Source organism: Conger conger, chromosome 1 (assembly GCF_963514075.1).
Source record: "Conger conger chromosome 1, fConCon1.1, whole genome shotgun sequence".
Lineage (NCBI taxonomy): Eukaryota > Metazoa > Chordata > Actinopteri > Anguilliformes > Congridae > Conger > Conger conger.
In genome coordinates this window covers 12,124,734-12,142,127 of record NC_083760.1, presented here as the reverse complement: position 1 = coordinate 12,142,127, position 17,394 = coordinate 12,124,734, and the positions used below count along the sequence as shown (strand labels likewise).

General features: G+C 47.2%; 1 protein-coding gene across 1 annotated transcript in view; it reads right to left on the bottom strand.

The window, feature by feature from the left end:
• The window catches only part of ddhd1a (DDHD domain containing 1a), a 35,624-nt gene that overhangs the window by 5,429 nt on the left and 12,801 nt on the right, over nucleotides 1-17,394 (bottom strand). Inside the window, exons 3-12 of the mRNA XM_061250591.1 lie at nucleotides 16,394-16,522; nucleotides 15,380-15,527; nucleotides 9,710-9,819; nucleotides 8,934-9,040; nucleotides 8,036-8,295; nucleotides 6,590-6,665; nucleotides 5,729-5,878; nucleotides 5,327-5,391; nucleotides 4,512-4,684; nucleotides 339-521 (exon numbers count right to left, since the gene is read on the bottom strand). Of these exons, the coding sequence (XP_061106575.1) occupies nucleotides 339-521; nucleotides 4,512-4,684; nucleotides 5,327-5,391; nucleotides 5,729-5,878; nucleotides 6,590-6,665; nucleotides 8,036-8,295; nucleotides 8,934-9,040; nucleotides 9,710-9,819; nucleotides 15,380-15,527; nucleotides 16,394-16,522 (1,401 nt within the window). The remainder of the gene's footprint in view (nucleotides 1-338; nucleotides 522-4,511; nucleotides 4,685-5,326; nucleotides 5,392-5,728; nucleotides 5,879-6,589; nucleotides 6,666-8,035; nucleotides 8,296-8,933; nucleotides 9,041-9,709; nucleotides 9,820-15,379; nucleotides 15,528-16,393; nucleotides 16,523-17,394) is intronic.

The window sequence follows — 17,394 nt, the reverse complement described above, 5'->3', positions numbered from 1 at the left end:
TGTTGAATGAGGTGTGCTTTATGGTCTGAGTGAAAACCGACAGAAGGACAGAGCATTCGTATACATTTCCATGAGGGAATTTACTGGTGTGTACAGAGCAGACCTGGGTCAAATACATAACTGTTTTGGATTCAAATACTGAGCTTGTCTGGTATATTGCAACAAATGAAATACTCTCAATAAGTGCTCCTGCTGGTCCTCTTGGTTGACCTGACAGCCCCAGGCAAGATCAATCGAGCACAGAAAACGTATTTGAATCCAAAGCGGTGATGTATTTGACGCAGGTCTGGTACAGAGGAGTGCTCTTCTGCAGAAGGGGTCAGAAAGGAGGCACTGACGTGTGGTGTCGATGATGGCGGAGGTGGACTGTGACATGGCGGACAGGCCGTATGATGACTGGCTGTCTGCGGGTCTCTTCTCCTCCCCCTCGGGTGCCACGCCCTCCACGGACGGCTGACTGCTGGAGCGGGAGAATCTGGAGAACAGGATCCCGCCGATGCCCTTCCCAATGCTCGCCGCACCTGTGTGAGAGAGGAGGAGAGGGCGTGATGCACATGTGTGTGAGAGGAGGAGAGGGCGTGATGCACATGTGTGAGAGAGGAGGAGAGGGCCTGATGCACCTGTGTGAGAGAGGAGGACAGGGCGTGATGCACCTGTGTGTGAGAGAGGAGGAGAGGGCGTGATGCACCTGTGTGTGAGAGGAGGAGAGGGCGTGAACCTGTGTGTGAGAGGAGGAGAGGGGGTGATGCACCTGTGTGTGAGAGAGGAGGAGAGGGTGTGATGCACCTGTGTGTGAGAGAGGAGGAGAGGGCGTGATGCACCTGTGTGTGAGAGGAGGAGAGGGCGTGAACCTGTGTGTGAGAGGAGGAGAGGGCATGATGCACCTGTGTGTGAGAGGAGCCTTACGCACACGCACACACACACACATATATATACATGTACACGCACATGCGCACACACACACGCACACACACATACACACACACTCCTTTCACAAGCAGCTGTTCTCCTTGTGCTCCTCCAGTGCTTCTCACACAGGTGTTTTCAATCCTGCTTTGTATTATGACAATGTGACAGAAGATGATATTTTAACATATATTTACATATTCTGTGCAGACTTTCTTTTCAAATCAGGCACAAAGATTTCAAAGAGCCTAAAATGGAGCAGCCTCTGGCCAGCTCCAAGTGCACAGCAGAATGTTAATAACTGACTTGTTCACAACCTTCTTGCTAGCGCAGCGATTCTATATTGGCTTTTCTATCAGTGAGAGCTAAGTCCGCAGTATCAATGTATAAATGGGTTAACACAAGAGACAGTTCTCAGAGGGAGCATTGCCTTAATAATGGCAATTTGAGAAGACGAACCGGCGTCGCTGCTCCACAAGAGGGCAGTATCGACATAATTGTGCCTTCATTGACTCTTTGATAAAAGAGGAATACTGAGCGAGATTTTGGCCTTTGTAGAGCAGACGGGGATTAACGCCTTTAATGAAAGCTGCTGTAACTGAATCAATGCTGCTTTTGTCCATTTCAAACTCTGAGCTTGATAAAAAGCTAATATACCCGCTAATACAATTCTCTTGATTGCAGCTGAAGGAAACCCAATTAGCAGTCCATTCAGCCGGCGCACCAGGGCTGATATATATTTGACTCTCCTGTGCCTTAATCTCCTGTTCCTAATTAGAACCCAGGAAATGTCAAAGGAGAACCTCGTATACAGAAGTTTGCACTTTGCTGATAAACTGTTTATTTTACCATATCTTTTAAAGGTTTCTAAATGGACTCTGATAGGTGAAACACCACTCCACAGGACCTATGGAGAATATAAAAGGAGCAGAACTCAGCAGCCTTTGTGTAGAAACAAAGGGAAATGACAGATATCCCTTAATAACACAGATTATTCACGAACAATCATAATAATCCTGGTCATAATCACCAGCAGCCGCAGTAGCATACCAAGTCAATCAAAATCTATGCTACTTTATTTAAAGTAGAGTTTAAACTAAAGCACCTCTTCTCAGATGAATGAGTGGAGTACAGAAGCTGAAGAGAGCTATGAGTCAGGCAGCACACCCTGCAGCCAATGGCAGTCACTTTCACAAATTGACTGATAGTGCAGGATGCTCCTTATTGGTTACACTCTGTGTTTTCAGCCAATGGGCATTGTAGGCAGTAATTCATTTTAAATCCACTACGTCCCTCTATGGCCACCGTAGCTGAACATAATGCAGTAATTGGCAGTGATTCATTCAATAGACACCTCATAAAGTCTGGTGTAACCCAACAAGTGATCATATTAACTGAATTAATAAGACAAGCAAAACGATCTGTCACCTTCCTTCCACAAACAGGCTTTCATGAGCTGTGCACTGTATTCAGGCAGAAAACACAATTTTGAATGTTTCTTTTATAACACACTGCCAGTCCCTAACAGGAGACCAGGGTAACCAAATGATGCTCACAGGCAAATTAATCAGTTTTTTTTTCGTTTTCTTTTCTGGAGACGTGTAGTCTACTTCCTCCTCAAAGCAAAAATCTTTCCTCTACAGAGGTGGCAAATAGTTGGCATTTTGCTATGGATGTCAAAAATATGAGCAGTTTACCGGGAATGCTAAAACATGTGACAAATGTGAAAGTGTAACAAATGGAATGTGACATTTGTTTTTTTTTTTAAGTGCAATTATAGTTTCACTTATGGCCGACTGCATTTAGTGGAGTAAACTACGCAACTAAAATAGTACCATTTGCTCACAGCAGACCATTGCAATATTGATCCCTCCTCGAAGAATGATTATTTTATGAGTGAATGCCACATTGCATAAATTATTCACCTGCTTTACAATTCTAGGAACAGAGCGCAACAATGCAGAGAGGAAGATTTCTTTTTTTTTTTTTAAGTGTAGCATAAACATAAACAGCAGGTGTTGTCACTGGCAGTGTTATGCTTATATAATGTACACAGGGCCAAGTGGTTATTATGATAATGTCCCACCTTGCAGGCTAGTTAAGCCTTTTGCCCAAGCACAATAGTCAGTGATGCTTTTCTTGTGCATGGTGTGCGAGTCAGGTGATACACAGTCCACAGGGGAGCGAACTATCAACACATACACAAAAGCGCCCCCCCACCCACCCACCCACCCGGCAAGCACACTCCTCCCCCATATAGCCAGGAGTTTCAATCCCCACCACATCACTGTCTGTACTGCGGTCCCATCTCTGTCTGCAACCCTCACTGCGCTCTCCATTCTGAATACAGAGGAAAAACTCTAGAGAGGACAGACTGCCCGTCCTCCTTTCAAACAGCCACCGCAACCCTCAACACTAATGCTCACCGATAACATTCTCAAGGAGAACAGGCTCTGCTCTCCTTCAATGTAAAAAAGTAACTGAGCATTTCTGTATGGCAACCACGTTCCCAAATATTAGTCATAATTCTCACCTATGACATCTTCAAGGAGGACAGACCATCTGCACGCTTTTCAACTTATTTAAAGTAACTAAAGTATTCTAAACTCTAATAATTTGGATCAGGCTATTTTGCAGAATGTATGTATCTGCACGTATCTTCTGTTGCCTCTTCCATTCTCAACAGCTGCAGTATTAGACAATAGCACAATGGTACCGACTGTAAGCTTACTCTACAAATTTAAAACATTTGCAAAACGAAGACCCGCTGTTTAATTCAGGTGACCATACCTACCATTACTCATGACTATGAAGAAGGTGAGGTTAGTCCCTGTTGGGATGTAAAACAGCTGACTGGACACTATGCACTTCCTTCTCTAAACTCACAGCCAGGGTGTACGTATGAGTAAAGTGAGATTTAACAGTAGACCGGAAACCATCTGCTGGCTTTACGCCTTGCAAACAAGATGGAGTGCGGCACCCTGTGTGAATTAGGCCACGTTGTCACAGGGAAACCGCCTCGAATTTGCTACCCTGGAATTCAGACGCAATCTATCATCCTTATGTCAAATCCTTATGTCTAAATCTCTCTACTTCTAAAAGTAAAAAAAAAACTGAGGTTGCAAAAAATGTAGGCTACACAGGCAAAGCTAACTAAATTAGAATTATAATGATTATTCTTTCTTTTCTTTTTACCTGCTTATCACTCTGTTCTCATTGCATCTCATCTGCTCTTCAAAACAAGTTTACTGCACAGGGAAGGTTCTGTTGACTATAAACCAGCAGCCATTTTAGTTTACAACTACCGCACTGCAAAGCAGGTTTTCACTGCAAATAAATGTTTTATAGCTAAGCATCTAACAAAACCATATGCTTCCGACCTGCGTCAAACATGTAATCGTTTCGGTTTCAAATACTTTCCTACGCTTCACTGAGCTTGTCTGCTGCTCCTCTTAGTCGCATTCTGGTCCCCTCGGTTGGAACAGAAAAGTATTTGAATCTAAAATAATTTACGTATTTGACCCAGGTATGCTCTCCTGTCAAGAGTAATGAACTGTAACAGAGTGACAGAAACAGTGCACATTGCTCTTTCCCCTCTCTCTCACCCAGGATGCTGGCCTTGCCCAGGTTGGTGATGGACTCTCCGTAGTGTCTGCGGGCCAGGACGGGCGAGGTGCTGGGGCTGGGGATGCTCTCCGTGTCCGAGGCCGTCTCCTTCACCGGGTTGATGAAGGTCGGCCGGATCTCGTCGTAATGGGTGGGGTTGGTGGTGTTGCACCTGGAGTGCACCAAGCCAGCGTTAACACAGAGCACAGGGGGTTTAGGGCTAAGAGACACAAGGACTCGCGCGCTACGAGTTTAAACGAGGCCTACCAAAACAAAAGTAGTTCTTATGTTCAGGGCTGCTGTCATAGAGAACAACGTTTAAGGTCATGGACCCTGGAGTAGCTGGGCAATTCTATGTGAACTTGTGGTGAATGTTGTAGGGGATATCCCCCGGCACAGTATGTGTAGAGTTGGGAGGACTGATAATTAAGATGTTTCCATCTTAATAATCCTCACACAGGGCACCAATTATGCAGGGGATATGCCCCAACACAGTATGTGTACGGTTGCGAGGATAGATAATTAAGACGTGTTTTAATAATCTTCACACGGGGCACCAATTATGTGAGATAGATCATTATACCATCCTTCTACAAATAGTGGCGTGAGGTGAAATATCACAATATTAATGTCCTGATCCCAGGAATAATACAATGGTATATAATAATAGAATTCTCTCCCAGGCCAGCAAATTTCATCCCTGTTTATGTTTCTCCCGCCTCCATAAAATCTGCTGTATTATAAGAATCCTGACTCTACCGTTTACATGAATATTTAATGTGCATGAGTGAGGCTTTAAGTGGTGTATTCTCACCAGTGTATTTGGAGAGGCGCGATGTTGTTGTAGTGCTTCAGGATGAGAGGTTCCAACCTATAGGCCTACAGACAGACAAACACACAGACAGAGTTAATCTCTGTACTCTCCTGCTTCATACATTCAGTCCTTACCTTGCGATTTACTCCGTTTCCCTTTGTCTAATATTACTTTTTGTCCAAAGATCCAAAACCATTCAGTCTGACAAATATGCAATATGCAAGGAAATCAGGCAGGGGGCAAATAATTTTTTACAGCATTGTAAAAAATGTCAAACAGACAGATATATTCAGTCTTTTGAAACGCGTTATGTGAGTAGAAATCCTAGGTGGAAAGCTGTGAGCACCCCAGTTTGATGGCACTGAGCGACTGGTGAACCTGCGGGAAGAGCGGCCGGCTCACCACGGGGTCGGTGGGGTGGAAGATGTTGAAAAGGCGCTGGCAGATGGATTTGGGCAGGATGTGGTCCTGGTACCCGTTGTTCCCAGGGCGGATCCCCCGCAGGGCCAGGAACACGGCCAGAGGGGAACCCATGCAGAAGAAGTTCTCCACCTGGAACAGAGCAGAACCCAGCCGTCAGCGCTGCTGGGGACCGGGGTGGGGCTACACCGGCTTGCCCTAACTTCTCCCTTAAACTGGAGGGTAAAGCTCACACAACAGGCTTCGTTAGCTGCTAGTTAGTGTACAAATAGGCAGCTAGTTGCCTATGCAACCTGAAGACAAAACTTAGTGGGGCGCAAGCTCTTTGTGATGTCAAAGTTCAGTACAGTCATACAAAATCACTTGAGTGCTGATTGATCCAATTAGTGAACTCTATGATATGGAACGGACAAGACCTGTAACCAAAGCAACCAATATGGCATCTGGGCACCGGACCTCTCAATTTCCCTATAGACTATGAACAGAGAAACGTTTGCCTTTTTATACCAAACTAATGGGTGTACAGTAATATTCTCAAGAGTTATACTCATAACACTGGTGAAGACAAGGTTTTAAGCAATTATCCAAATGAATAGTCGCCATTGAAACGTTAATAATTACGCTTATTCCTTGTGTATAAGTATTTAGTTTACACCTAGGGTGACATACTAGCTATGTTGTGTGGTGCCACACAATTTATTTCAGTAGTGTGTACGCTGTAACTTAGCAGCAATTCAGGCTATAACTAGGCTTAGTTCTAACTTATTCAGTGAACAGAGCTACAGCCGGCAGGAATATCAGACACTGGCCAAAGCCACAAGCAGACAGACAACTGGACTCAACCTTAAACTTCAGGGCAGGGGAGGATAGGGCCTTGGATGCTTCCAGCCCTTGGAGCTGATCCTCCAGTTCCCTCAACCTGCAGAATAAAGGGCAGAATAAGCAGGACTGCTCCAAACGAAGAGGCAAAGTGCAAAAATTTTCCAGTGCAAAAAAGTTTCCATGATGATTAAACAACACCGTTGTGATTTCAACACCTTCACCACCACCATTTCTCAGGCTACAGAAGTGAGTAAAGAAATGAGCTATTTCTAATCCTAAAGCTGAATGCTTTCAGTCGTCGCATTTATTCCTTTTCACAGCAATTTATTTTTAAGCCCTGCGAACTTTAGCGTTCCCAGCTGACAGGGAACAAGCAGGTTCCCTTTTTAACGAAGCTGAAGTTTCTCCTTCTCAACCACACTGAACTCCTCATGCCGAATTCGTCCATTTTGATCATACGAGCACATTCGGATCCCGCTGGCCGACTGCCCGCTCGCCATTGACAGCGTGCGACGGTGCTACTTCCTGGCTTCTGGAAAAGACAGTGGGGGCCATTCACAAACGTTGCCGTCGGTGTTGCCGTGGCAATAGGGGCCAGCAGTGTTGCTGGAGTTTTTTCCGCTTCGGAACCTCTGGTTGCTCAGGCAACCTGTATTACCATCACCGTTGGACTGCTGGATAAATTGAAAAGGCAACAATAAAAATACCAAAAATACCTGGTGCACTAAGGCAGGCAGGATATCCCTGCTGTTTCTGAAATCAATGTGAAATATATGCAGCTGCACAGACATCAGTTTCCCACACGCATGATAAATTTCACTCTCACTGCTTATGAATACCTGCACAGAGGCTGTGCTTGTACTCGTATTATAACTTGCTATTAAATGGCTATGGAACAGAACATTATTTTAAAATAGAAGCTTTGCTGTATATTTTCTGAACAATGTACACGTTATTCCTAACTCCTCCTCCAAAATAAGAAGGTAGTTAAGAATGATTTACCATTAAGAACTTAACTGTGCTAAAGATACTTGTACGCATGATTCGTTTTAGACAAAAGAAATATTATCACTAATATCCTTTTTGAAATATTTTGCATTTTGGTTTCAGCGTGGAGAATATAAAACGGGCAGGTCGCACAACTCCAACGTAAAATAATCCACGAGGAAGCAAAAGTATGGATAATGAAAATATGATGATTTTCATGACGATTACACTACACCATTGTGATTTCAGCACCTTCACAATCACCGCTTCTCACGGAGTACGTTTGCGTCGAGTGTGGTGAAGGAGCTCGGTCTGACAGCCCGAATAAAGACGGAAATTTCTAGAATGTAAAAAGCGAACGGCAGCGTTCTGGAATGTCGGACGCAGACGGCGCATTCCGGAACGCGGTTCGGTGCGGACCGCGCTTTCCGGAAAGGGCCGTCTGAGCACAGCTGGCACGGCGGGTTCCGCGACGCGTACCGCCGTTTGGTGATGTGCAGCTGCTCCAGCAGGTGGCGCTCCTCGTAGCTGAGCCAGCGCAGGTCCAGCTCCTCCAGGTCCTGCTGCTCCTGCAGGCAGAAGCGCACGGGGTCCCAGCCCGTCATGATGTCGAAGGTGATGACGCAGCCCAGGGAGTGCGACACGATGGACACCTTCCCCCCGTTCTCCTCGAACTCGGGGTTCCGCGAGCAGAAGAGCGAGTACAGTCGGTTCAGCTCCTGGGTCAGGCCCTTGGTGATCTGCACGGCGGGCGGGAGGAAAGATATCAGAGAAGAACTCGGTCTCAGTCACTCAGTCACCGGAATACAGTTATCAATGCTCAGAAATGAGGATTCGTCCATTTTCTCTCTGCGAGGGAACATCTATTTTCAAACCATGTATAATGTTCAATGTACAAATGGCAAGACCATCTGACTTTCAGGTTCATGGTTCAGTAACATCCGCCTCCATGCAAAATCAGCAATGAGCAGATCTGCAGTAGAAGCACGTTCCAAACCCATAAAGCAGCGGTTTCAAACTCAGTGCCATGGAGGGCCGGGTGTATCCTGGTTTTTAATCCCAGCCACAGGTCTTGATCATGTAATTAGCTCAATTATTTTCAGAATTGGGGCTTCTCAGGTTTGCACATAATGTATGCAAAGTGAAACGTTATTCCTGCCCTCTAAATAACAACTGTTGCTTATAGTCTGCGCTTGAATGCAGTTAAATGCATTCGGCTAAATGAGTAATTGGAATAAATTCAAGGCAGCATTTGTTGGTTGGAATGCAACCCTGCATACAGGCAGCCCTCTGGGGCGATGCGTTTGAGACCAGTGTAAACTACGCGGGGTGATTTGTGTGTGTGTGTTGGGGCGATGCCTCAGGCCTTGCTCCTCACCTCGTCCCTGTACAGAGGACTGGTGTAGTACATGATGTCCATGGCACTGCTGTTCAGCATGTCCCTCAGACCCCGCACTTTGTCCGGCGTGATGGAGTCCACTGTGTCTGGAGCCATCAAAGCACACGTTTACAATGCGGCTCTAAGGGATTTGGCTAACGCAGAATGTTCACACAATGCCGCTGCAACGTAGCGGCAAGGTTATAACAGCGACAAGACATTCCGGTACGGTTGTGAGAACATGCTGTGGGATGCTCGGTGGGTTTACACCGTCTCGAACCATTCTCACCATACATCTGTAGAAATACGGGCAAATATCTATAACTAAGATCCAAATGCATCTGTATCAATATAAAAATGTTAGAAATCAACCATGGCTATTACACATTATGTACAATTAAATGGAAGCTGGTACAATGTGTAGATTTTGTCTTGGACCTCCCACGAACAAATAAATATTATTATAGTATATATGCATACTTACTATTTGCTATCATTTATTCATTAAATCATTACGGGACGGTTTCACAGACACAGATAAAGCTCTACGGAGCATTATGTCACAGCTTTGTGCAGTAGAGTCCCCACTAGCACACTGTTCTGTGAGAAAGATGTCAGACATTAGCGGAAGCATACGCGTTTCTGCGAGCTGTCTGCGGTGCATTAAGCCTCACACGGACGACACGTCGTGACCTGAATACTGCAGACGCGCTGTGACAGCCCCTCGTTCACACACACACACACGCGTGTTTCTAAGGCTCGGTCCACTGCAGTACCTCCGTCCAGGGCGAGCTTGGACCTCCACTCCACGGGCAGGAACTCCACGTGTTCGGCCGTGCGCTCGGAGAAGTGCTTCTCCTCCATCTTCCGCGCAGCGTCCCTCATCCTGTGGACCAGGACACGCCATCAGCTGCTGGACACACTGAGCCAACTCTATACCCCCTATACACATACTGAACCTCCATACACTTCATGTACTACCAAATGAGAAAATACAGTTTGCATTAAACATTATTACAGTATTTTAAGGATCCCATGACACCTTCCTGAGGGTTCCCCCGGTGTCCTGGCTAAATTCCCAGCCTAGCTATCTCAACCTGCCACCGATTTAACCGGCTAAAAAATGTGTTTCTCTCCCTCACCATCTCAGCTAGCAATGGTGTGCATTCTGGTACAAACAAAATGGCTGCCGTGTTTCACCCAGGCGGGTGCTATGGAGTGGTGGTGGTCAAGGCAAGTTTCCCCCTCATCACTGTAAAGTGCTTTGAGTGTGATAAAAGCACTATATAACCACAAGGAATTACTTGTTACTGAAATGCAGTATATTAGCTGAACTCTCAATTTTTGATCCACGATAATGTTCACTGAATATTCGGCCAAATTTATGTTACAATCTAATACAGCATCACAGGTTTTTGCGCCCTTCCAGAAGTAATGAGTCTCCAAGACGGAAAAGCACAGGATGTTTACGTGGCATTGTCCATCAATAATGTGAATCAACTGCAGCCAACGGCAAGTGTCAGTAACCGTAAACCATACTCGTGTAAGTACCGGTGTGCAACCGCAACACATCAATATTGTGCAAAGTTGAAAATGGGGTGGTGGGGGGGTGAATTCATCAGCTACGTCTTTCTAAATGGATTTATAAGAGATTTTTACTCATCGTATTAAACTCATTTGACACAATTTATTTACAGTGCCAGGATTTGAATGTGCTGATTCACTCGGCTTTCGTCTGAGAGCCGGCGTTACATTCCGCACACAGAGCCTCCGGGAGACATTAACGCACTTCTGATTAGACCAATATAACACTGTATGCACGGAAGTGGCTGAATCAGATTTTTTTTTAAAGGCATTAATGACGTTTGCGATATTAGCAGAAGCCAGAACAGAACGTCACGCCCAGCGTCGTTGCCATTATTGCGTGGCACATATGGCCATATTTCTGCCAGTCTATTAAAATCCTGGGGAAAACTGTATTAAAAAATCTAACTTCATCAAAGCGTGCCATCCGCACACTAACGACGCACTCGCAAACAGTACGTTATCGCTCACTGCATGCGTCAGAGATGCTGTCCGGTACTCTACACTGTATCCTCACATCTCAACACCAAATAAACGATGACCAACCTGAAAACACTGCATGGATTTCACTGTCCTTCTACTGTGTTCCACATGGTTCTACTGGTTCACACTTAGACTCATGGTTGTGATCTTTGCCAGGGGTATTAAATCAAAGGACTAAAAACCAATAATTGTGGTTTTTAATACTTTGGTGCCAACAACTGTGAACCTATTTTATGGGGAAATAAAAACAAGAGTTTGATTCCATTGAATCATCATAGCTTACGGTTTTTGGCCAGCTCGTTAAAACTCCAGGGGGGAAATCTCACGCATCTCCACACCAAACAGACCGAGGCCTCGATGACGATGGACCTTCCAGAACGTTCCACGATCCGCCGGTCCTCGTGCCGTGCCACAGCGTGACGAACAACCGGCACAGACAGCGGCATCCGCCCGGGGAACAGAGCGACACGCCCCGTCTGTCAGCAGGGCTTTCAGGGGGAGGCTGTCAGCAGGGCTTTCAGGGGGAGGCTGTCAGCAGAGCCTCCATCCCTCAGCCCTTGTCAGACGGCGCGCTTAGTCATTCCCAATCCGGCCCCATTACTGGCACGCACAGCTCGGTGGAGCTGGCCCGCGCGCGGAACACCGGTGCCGCAGCATTTAGACGGGCGCCTTCGCCCGCTTTCAGAAAGCGTCAATCAATCGCTCCCCGCGCGAACGCGCCGCCGCAGGTCTAACGTTCCGGCGTCTTTACCTCTGTTATGCAAATCGCCCGCACGTTACGACGCTGGGAAAGCGGCGGGCGGCAACGTTCAGAACCGTTCTCACGGTCACGTGATTCAATTACGTTAAAGGTCACCCATTCGTTCCTGTGGTGTTGTGAAAGCCGTATGTGCAAGGCGCAGAATATAGGTACATGCAGACTTGATGAATGTATAGTCTGTACCTTGATTTATTAACCCGTCAAATGCTTACAAAAAAAAAAACAACTACAACTTTAATTAGCATTTGTGAACTTTTGAAGGGTAATCAATCAAGGCAAAGGTTACATATTAATTAAACCTAAATAGCTAGTTTTGTTTATAAACCCAAAAAGCCATTTTTACCAGTGAATATTACAGTTTTCAACAAACTTATTCATTGAAACTGAGACAGTACATTTAGGGCCAGTTTCACAAACACAGATTAAGCCTAGTCTTAGACTAAATTCAATTCTCTATACAAAACTAAATTTAGTGCGGAACTAAGCTTATCCTGTGTCTGTGAATCCGTCCCATAGTGTCAGATGAGTACTTTCAATGATTATTTAAAAATATAGAATTATAATAATAAAAATAGTTTTTGCACATTATTTCTCAGGCATCTGTCTGTACTGAACAGCAGCCAATAAGCAGCCAGCACTGGACCAGCTCCTGTGCTTTACCCTCTGACCACGGCTGTATCAGGACTGGGACACAAAGGTCTCATGGTCTAACTGTGTCATTACCACAGCCGAACAGAGAGAGGGGTTCGCAGGAGGAGGCAGTGATCTCCGATCCCGCTCTCTCCCGGGGGTGCAGGAACAGCCGGAGCGGGATAGGGAGAGAGGAGGTTCACACTGTGATCTCGCTTCCCGATTGGGAGGAGGGGGAGGAGGGGGAGGAGGGGGGGTGGCACTAATCCGTACGTTCGGAGACACGAGGCTTACGACCTTAGCCTGCTTTACTCTATCAGCATGCTAAAGCCTCTGGAGACCAGGACCGGTAGGCCGGTTAAACCTGCTGCACACACACACACACACACACACACACACACACACACACACACACACACACACACACACACACACACACGCACACATGCAGACATGCAGACACGCAGACACGCAGACACACATACACACATACACACACACACACACACACACATACACACACACACACACACACACACACACACACACACACAAGCACAGACAGAACAACACACACACATACACACACGCAGACACACAGACACACACACATATACACACACACAAACATACATACAGACACACACACATATGCAGACACACAGACACACACACAGACAGGCACACACACGCAGATACACACAGGCACAGTCAGCCACACAGACACACACACACACACACACACACACACACGCATACAAACACACACACACACACACACACACACAGACACAGACACAGACACACACACATACACACATATACACATATACACACACAGACAGACACATGGCTACTGCGATCACTGCTGCCATTAACTACATAAGCTCCATTCCCTCCATTTTCAATTCAGTTTGATTAACAGGCTAATAATAAAAATGAAAAAAAACTCACTCTAATTAAAAACCAGGCTACGGTGCCATAAGTCTCACAGGGACACAGGGCCGGTAATTACGTATCAACACCCAACTTCGAGATTCCTGACAACGGGCGCGTCAATTATCTCCCGGTGAAAAGGTTTGTTTTTCGCGGTCAGCTGTCGAGAAGCCGGCAATGCGGGACACAAAAGGAAGAGACAAAAAGCAGGGGCTACAGAAAGGACGGAAATGTTTGGAAAGGCTCGTCTGACAGCAGGAAACCCCCAGGTGCTAACTGTGTTGGTAAACACCGCTGTACGGGTGAATGAAAATGGCAGACGCCCCGGTCAAAACAAAGCGAAATGGCTTTCTCAGATAAAGGAAAGTCCGCTGCCATGACGACAGGGGCTTGGGCTTTGGAGACCGTTTCCGTTATTATTCTCTTGTTATTATTTTCCATTTAGACGGAGGCCTCAGGAAGGTCAGGGCTGAACGGGACACGTTCTCATGATAGTCCGAGCACTTGAATCATTCTAAAAAACCCGACAGTTTAGGAGACATTCAAACTGACCGAATCTCTTTCGCATTCCTCTTAATTCACCTTCCAAATCCGCAAAAAGTCTTTAATCATTTAAATTGAGATCATTTTTGCTTCTGCTGAGTGAAAAAGAAAATACCGTCTTGCCATCTCCACAACGTGCGAGTGGAATGACATCAACCGCATTCAAAATTACCTCATTCATCTCTTTGAAGGCCGGCTGTACAACAATGACTCCAATCGCACATATTAATCTAAAAGCACGCTGCGCAGTGACGTCTGGGCCCAATGATGCGCGGAATGTCAAGATTGACTAAACATAAAATAACAAGATGAGCCACGAGTTCACAGGAACAGAGATTAGGAAAGTCACATGCAGACAGAGCGCAGGCACACGTCCATATACAGAAGGTAACATCAGGGTCATCACACACACACACACACACACACACACACACACACATACACACATACACACATACACACATACACACATACACACACACACACACACACACACACACACACACACACACACACACAAGCTCAAACATACGGAGGTGAGGAACAAACGAGGCTACTCATGTGCAAACACACAGCAGACGTGTGTACACACAGACAGGCACACACGCATAGGGGCGTGTGTACACGGAGGCAAGCATATGCACACACTGCCACACGCACTCCTCACATTTCATCCCCGAAGGACGATCAACACCTCTGAATCCCAATGTGTCCCAGACACCTGGGGCAGCACCACAAACACCCAAAATGGAGCCTGCCTCGAGGCCGGCCCAGGAGCCGAGTCGCATGACCCCGAGACTCCAAACACACTCGCCCTGACGTGACCTCCAGACACCCTCCAGGAACAGAGGCCTGGTTCTTAGTCCCACAGTCACTCAAAATGGCACCTGCCCCAAGGGTGGACCAGGAGCGGTGTCACATGACTTTTGAGATTTAGTCGCGCATCATGAGATTCCAAACGCTCTCCGCACTCCGACACCGGCCCGCTGGCCATCACGTGCCTCCTCATTCCAGACACCCCCCCTCCCCTCCCCCTGAGGAGACCGGTCTGTTCTCACACAGCTCAGTGGGCCTCTCTCTAGCACGGAACCATCTGCGTCTGTGGCCGCAGCGCAGCACGCAGCCGCACAGCTAACGCCCGCGTGGCAAACAAGATCCGCCATTTCCGCCGCCATGTCAGCCTTCACAAAAGCAGGGCTCAAAATAGATCCGTGACATAGTGGTGACTCACAGAGGCTGCAAATTACTTCTTTTCCTAATTCCAGATGTTTGAAGCCACAAAGATGACACTGTGTTCATTCCGATGCTAAATAAGAGAAAATGGATAGATGGATGGATGGATGGATATATAAGACAGATGAGGGGGAAACTCGCCTCAAAGCACTGGCTTTTCCTTCGGTGTGTAATCCTGTTTCATGGGGAGCTTTGTGCAGATGGACACTAAACCCTGAGCACGTCTGTGCACCTCTGCCCGAGAATGACAGACGGACGGACAGACAGACAGACTCACATGCCGGTGTTCTTGATGATGCGTCCCTGGTCCATCTTCTGGCCGATGCCGTGGACCACGAAGACGATGTGCGTGGTCTGGGGGGGCTTGTCCTCCAGAGAGGCCTCCTCCACGTAGCCCCGGTGGAGACGCGTTCCGCTGCTGGAGGCTGCCAAACAACAAAGAACAGTGGAGTGAGACCGGGCTCCTGTCCTTACCTGTCCTTACCGGGCCCCTGGCCTAAACGGGCCCCTGGCCTTAACGGGCCCCTGGCCTTAACGGGCCCCTGGCCTTACCGGGCCCCAGGCCTTAACGGGCCCCAGGCCTTAACGGGCCCCTGGCCTTAACGGGCCCCTGGCCTTACCGGGCCCCTGGCCTTATCGCACACGCAGTCCCACCAACGCCATGAACCATCAGAGGATTAGACACTGGCAGCCAGCGGGACGCTCATGTGGCCGTGGGTTTCTGCAGAGTAATATCCTGGTATTCCCAGGCCTGTGCAACCCCTGTACATGTAATGTCCTTAGGACATACTTCTGAGGTCAAATGACCTGATATAATAATAATAATAATAATAATAATAATAATAACATCATAATAATACAAATAATCTGCAATGGATTGACGGGCCAGTCAAGGGTGTATTCCTGCCTCTTGCCTAATGCATGCTGGGATAGGCTCCGGCATCCCCTGTTAATCTGACCAGGAATAAGTGGGTTAGATAACGGATGGACGGATGGATGGACAATAACAATAACAGTAATAATCCAAAAAGGGGCGAGCCCTCCAGATCACAAAGGGTTCGTGACTGTAGTAAAGTGCCGCACTGCATACTAATGCACGCCGTTGGCCTTTGGGAGGTCTGGGCAGCACGGTGTGGGTTTGTGTGTCAGGAGACTGTGTGGACTCCAGCCAGCCCTGCTGTTCTAATCTACTTTCAGAGGGAAAAAAAGGAAAAAAAAGAAATATAAACAAGTCCTTGAAAGCGGTTAAAGGAGACGCAAGCCCAAGGTGAGCGGCCAGCGGCGTACGGACCTTTGGAGAACCCCAGCTTTTGTGTGACGGTGCGGGCGATTTTGGAGGTGGTGGCGTCACTGTAGAGGTACACCTCATCCACGCTGTGCCAGTCCACGTGACTTCGGCTCAGCTTCAGGCTGTGAATGGCTGCAGGGCGGGGAGGAGAGATAGAGAGAGAGAGAGAGAGAGAGAGGGAAGTGAAGGGGAAAGAGAGAGAGAGAGAGAGGGAGAGAGAAAGAGAGGGAGAGCCAAGAAAAAGAGGAAGAAGTGAAACAATGTTGGGAAGGAAGATAATCCATCTAATTTCTTTTCACCGCCGACCTGCTCGTTACACTACACGCAAGTTACTCTTGCAAATCTCTGCTGAAACAGAAAAAAAAAAAGTAAAACGTACCGTTTGTGATTAGATGTGCTTGATAACGGACAGGTTAGGACAGGTGAGGGCGTCCTGTTACACCATTTTTATGGTGGGGGGGGAGGGGGGTAGTTTACATGCGTCTTCACACTTCCGTTCGTACTTGCCCTGCGTGCTAATGGATAATCCTTTCACCGGTGGCAGCTGGGGCTGACATTTGAGATGCTAACTCTCTATTCTGGTGCAAGTTCCCCATGTAAACACTGTCGGCAGCGCATACTAATGACGCCTGATCTATGCGGATATTCCGGGGAGAGCCGGGCGGCTCAATACGAATCTGCCTACCGGAGAGAGGAAGACCGGGCTGGAACTGAAATAGCGCTCGTGTGAAGGAGGGAGAATGAGAGAGAGAGCCTGCCTAAAGCGCTCCACTGAAAGCATAAACGCATAATGATCAAAACACCTCCAGCCAGGGAGGCAGGTCTCTCCAGTACTTCCTCGGGAGCGAGTGCATTAGAGTGGGCTTGCATGCAAAGCTGGTTAATGCAGTCGGCACTGAAGAGTACACTACACAGTTGCCGGTTAATGCAGTCGGTATTGAAGAGTACACAACACAGCCACCAGTTAATGCAGTCGGCGCTGAAGAGTACACAACACAGCCACC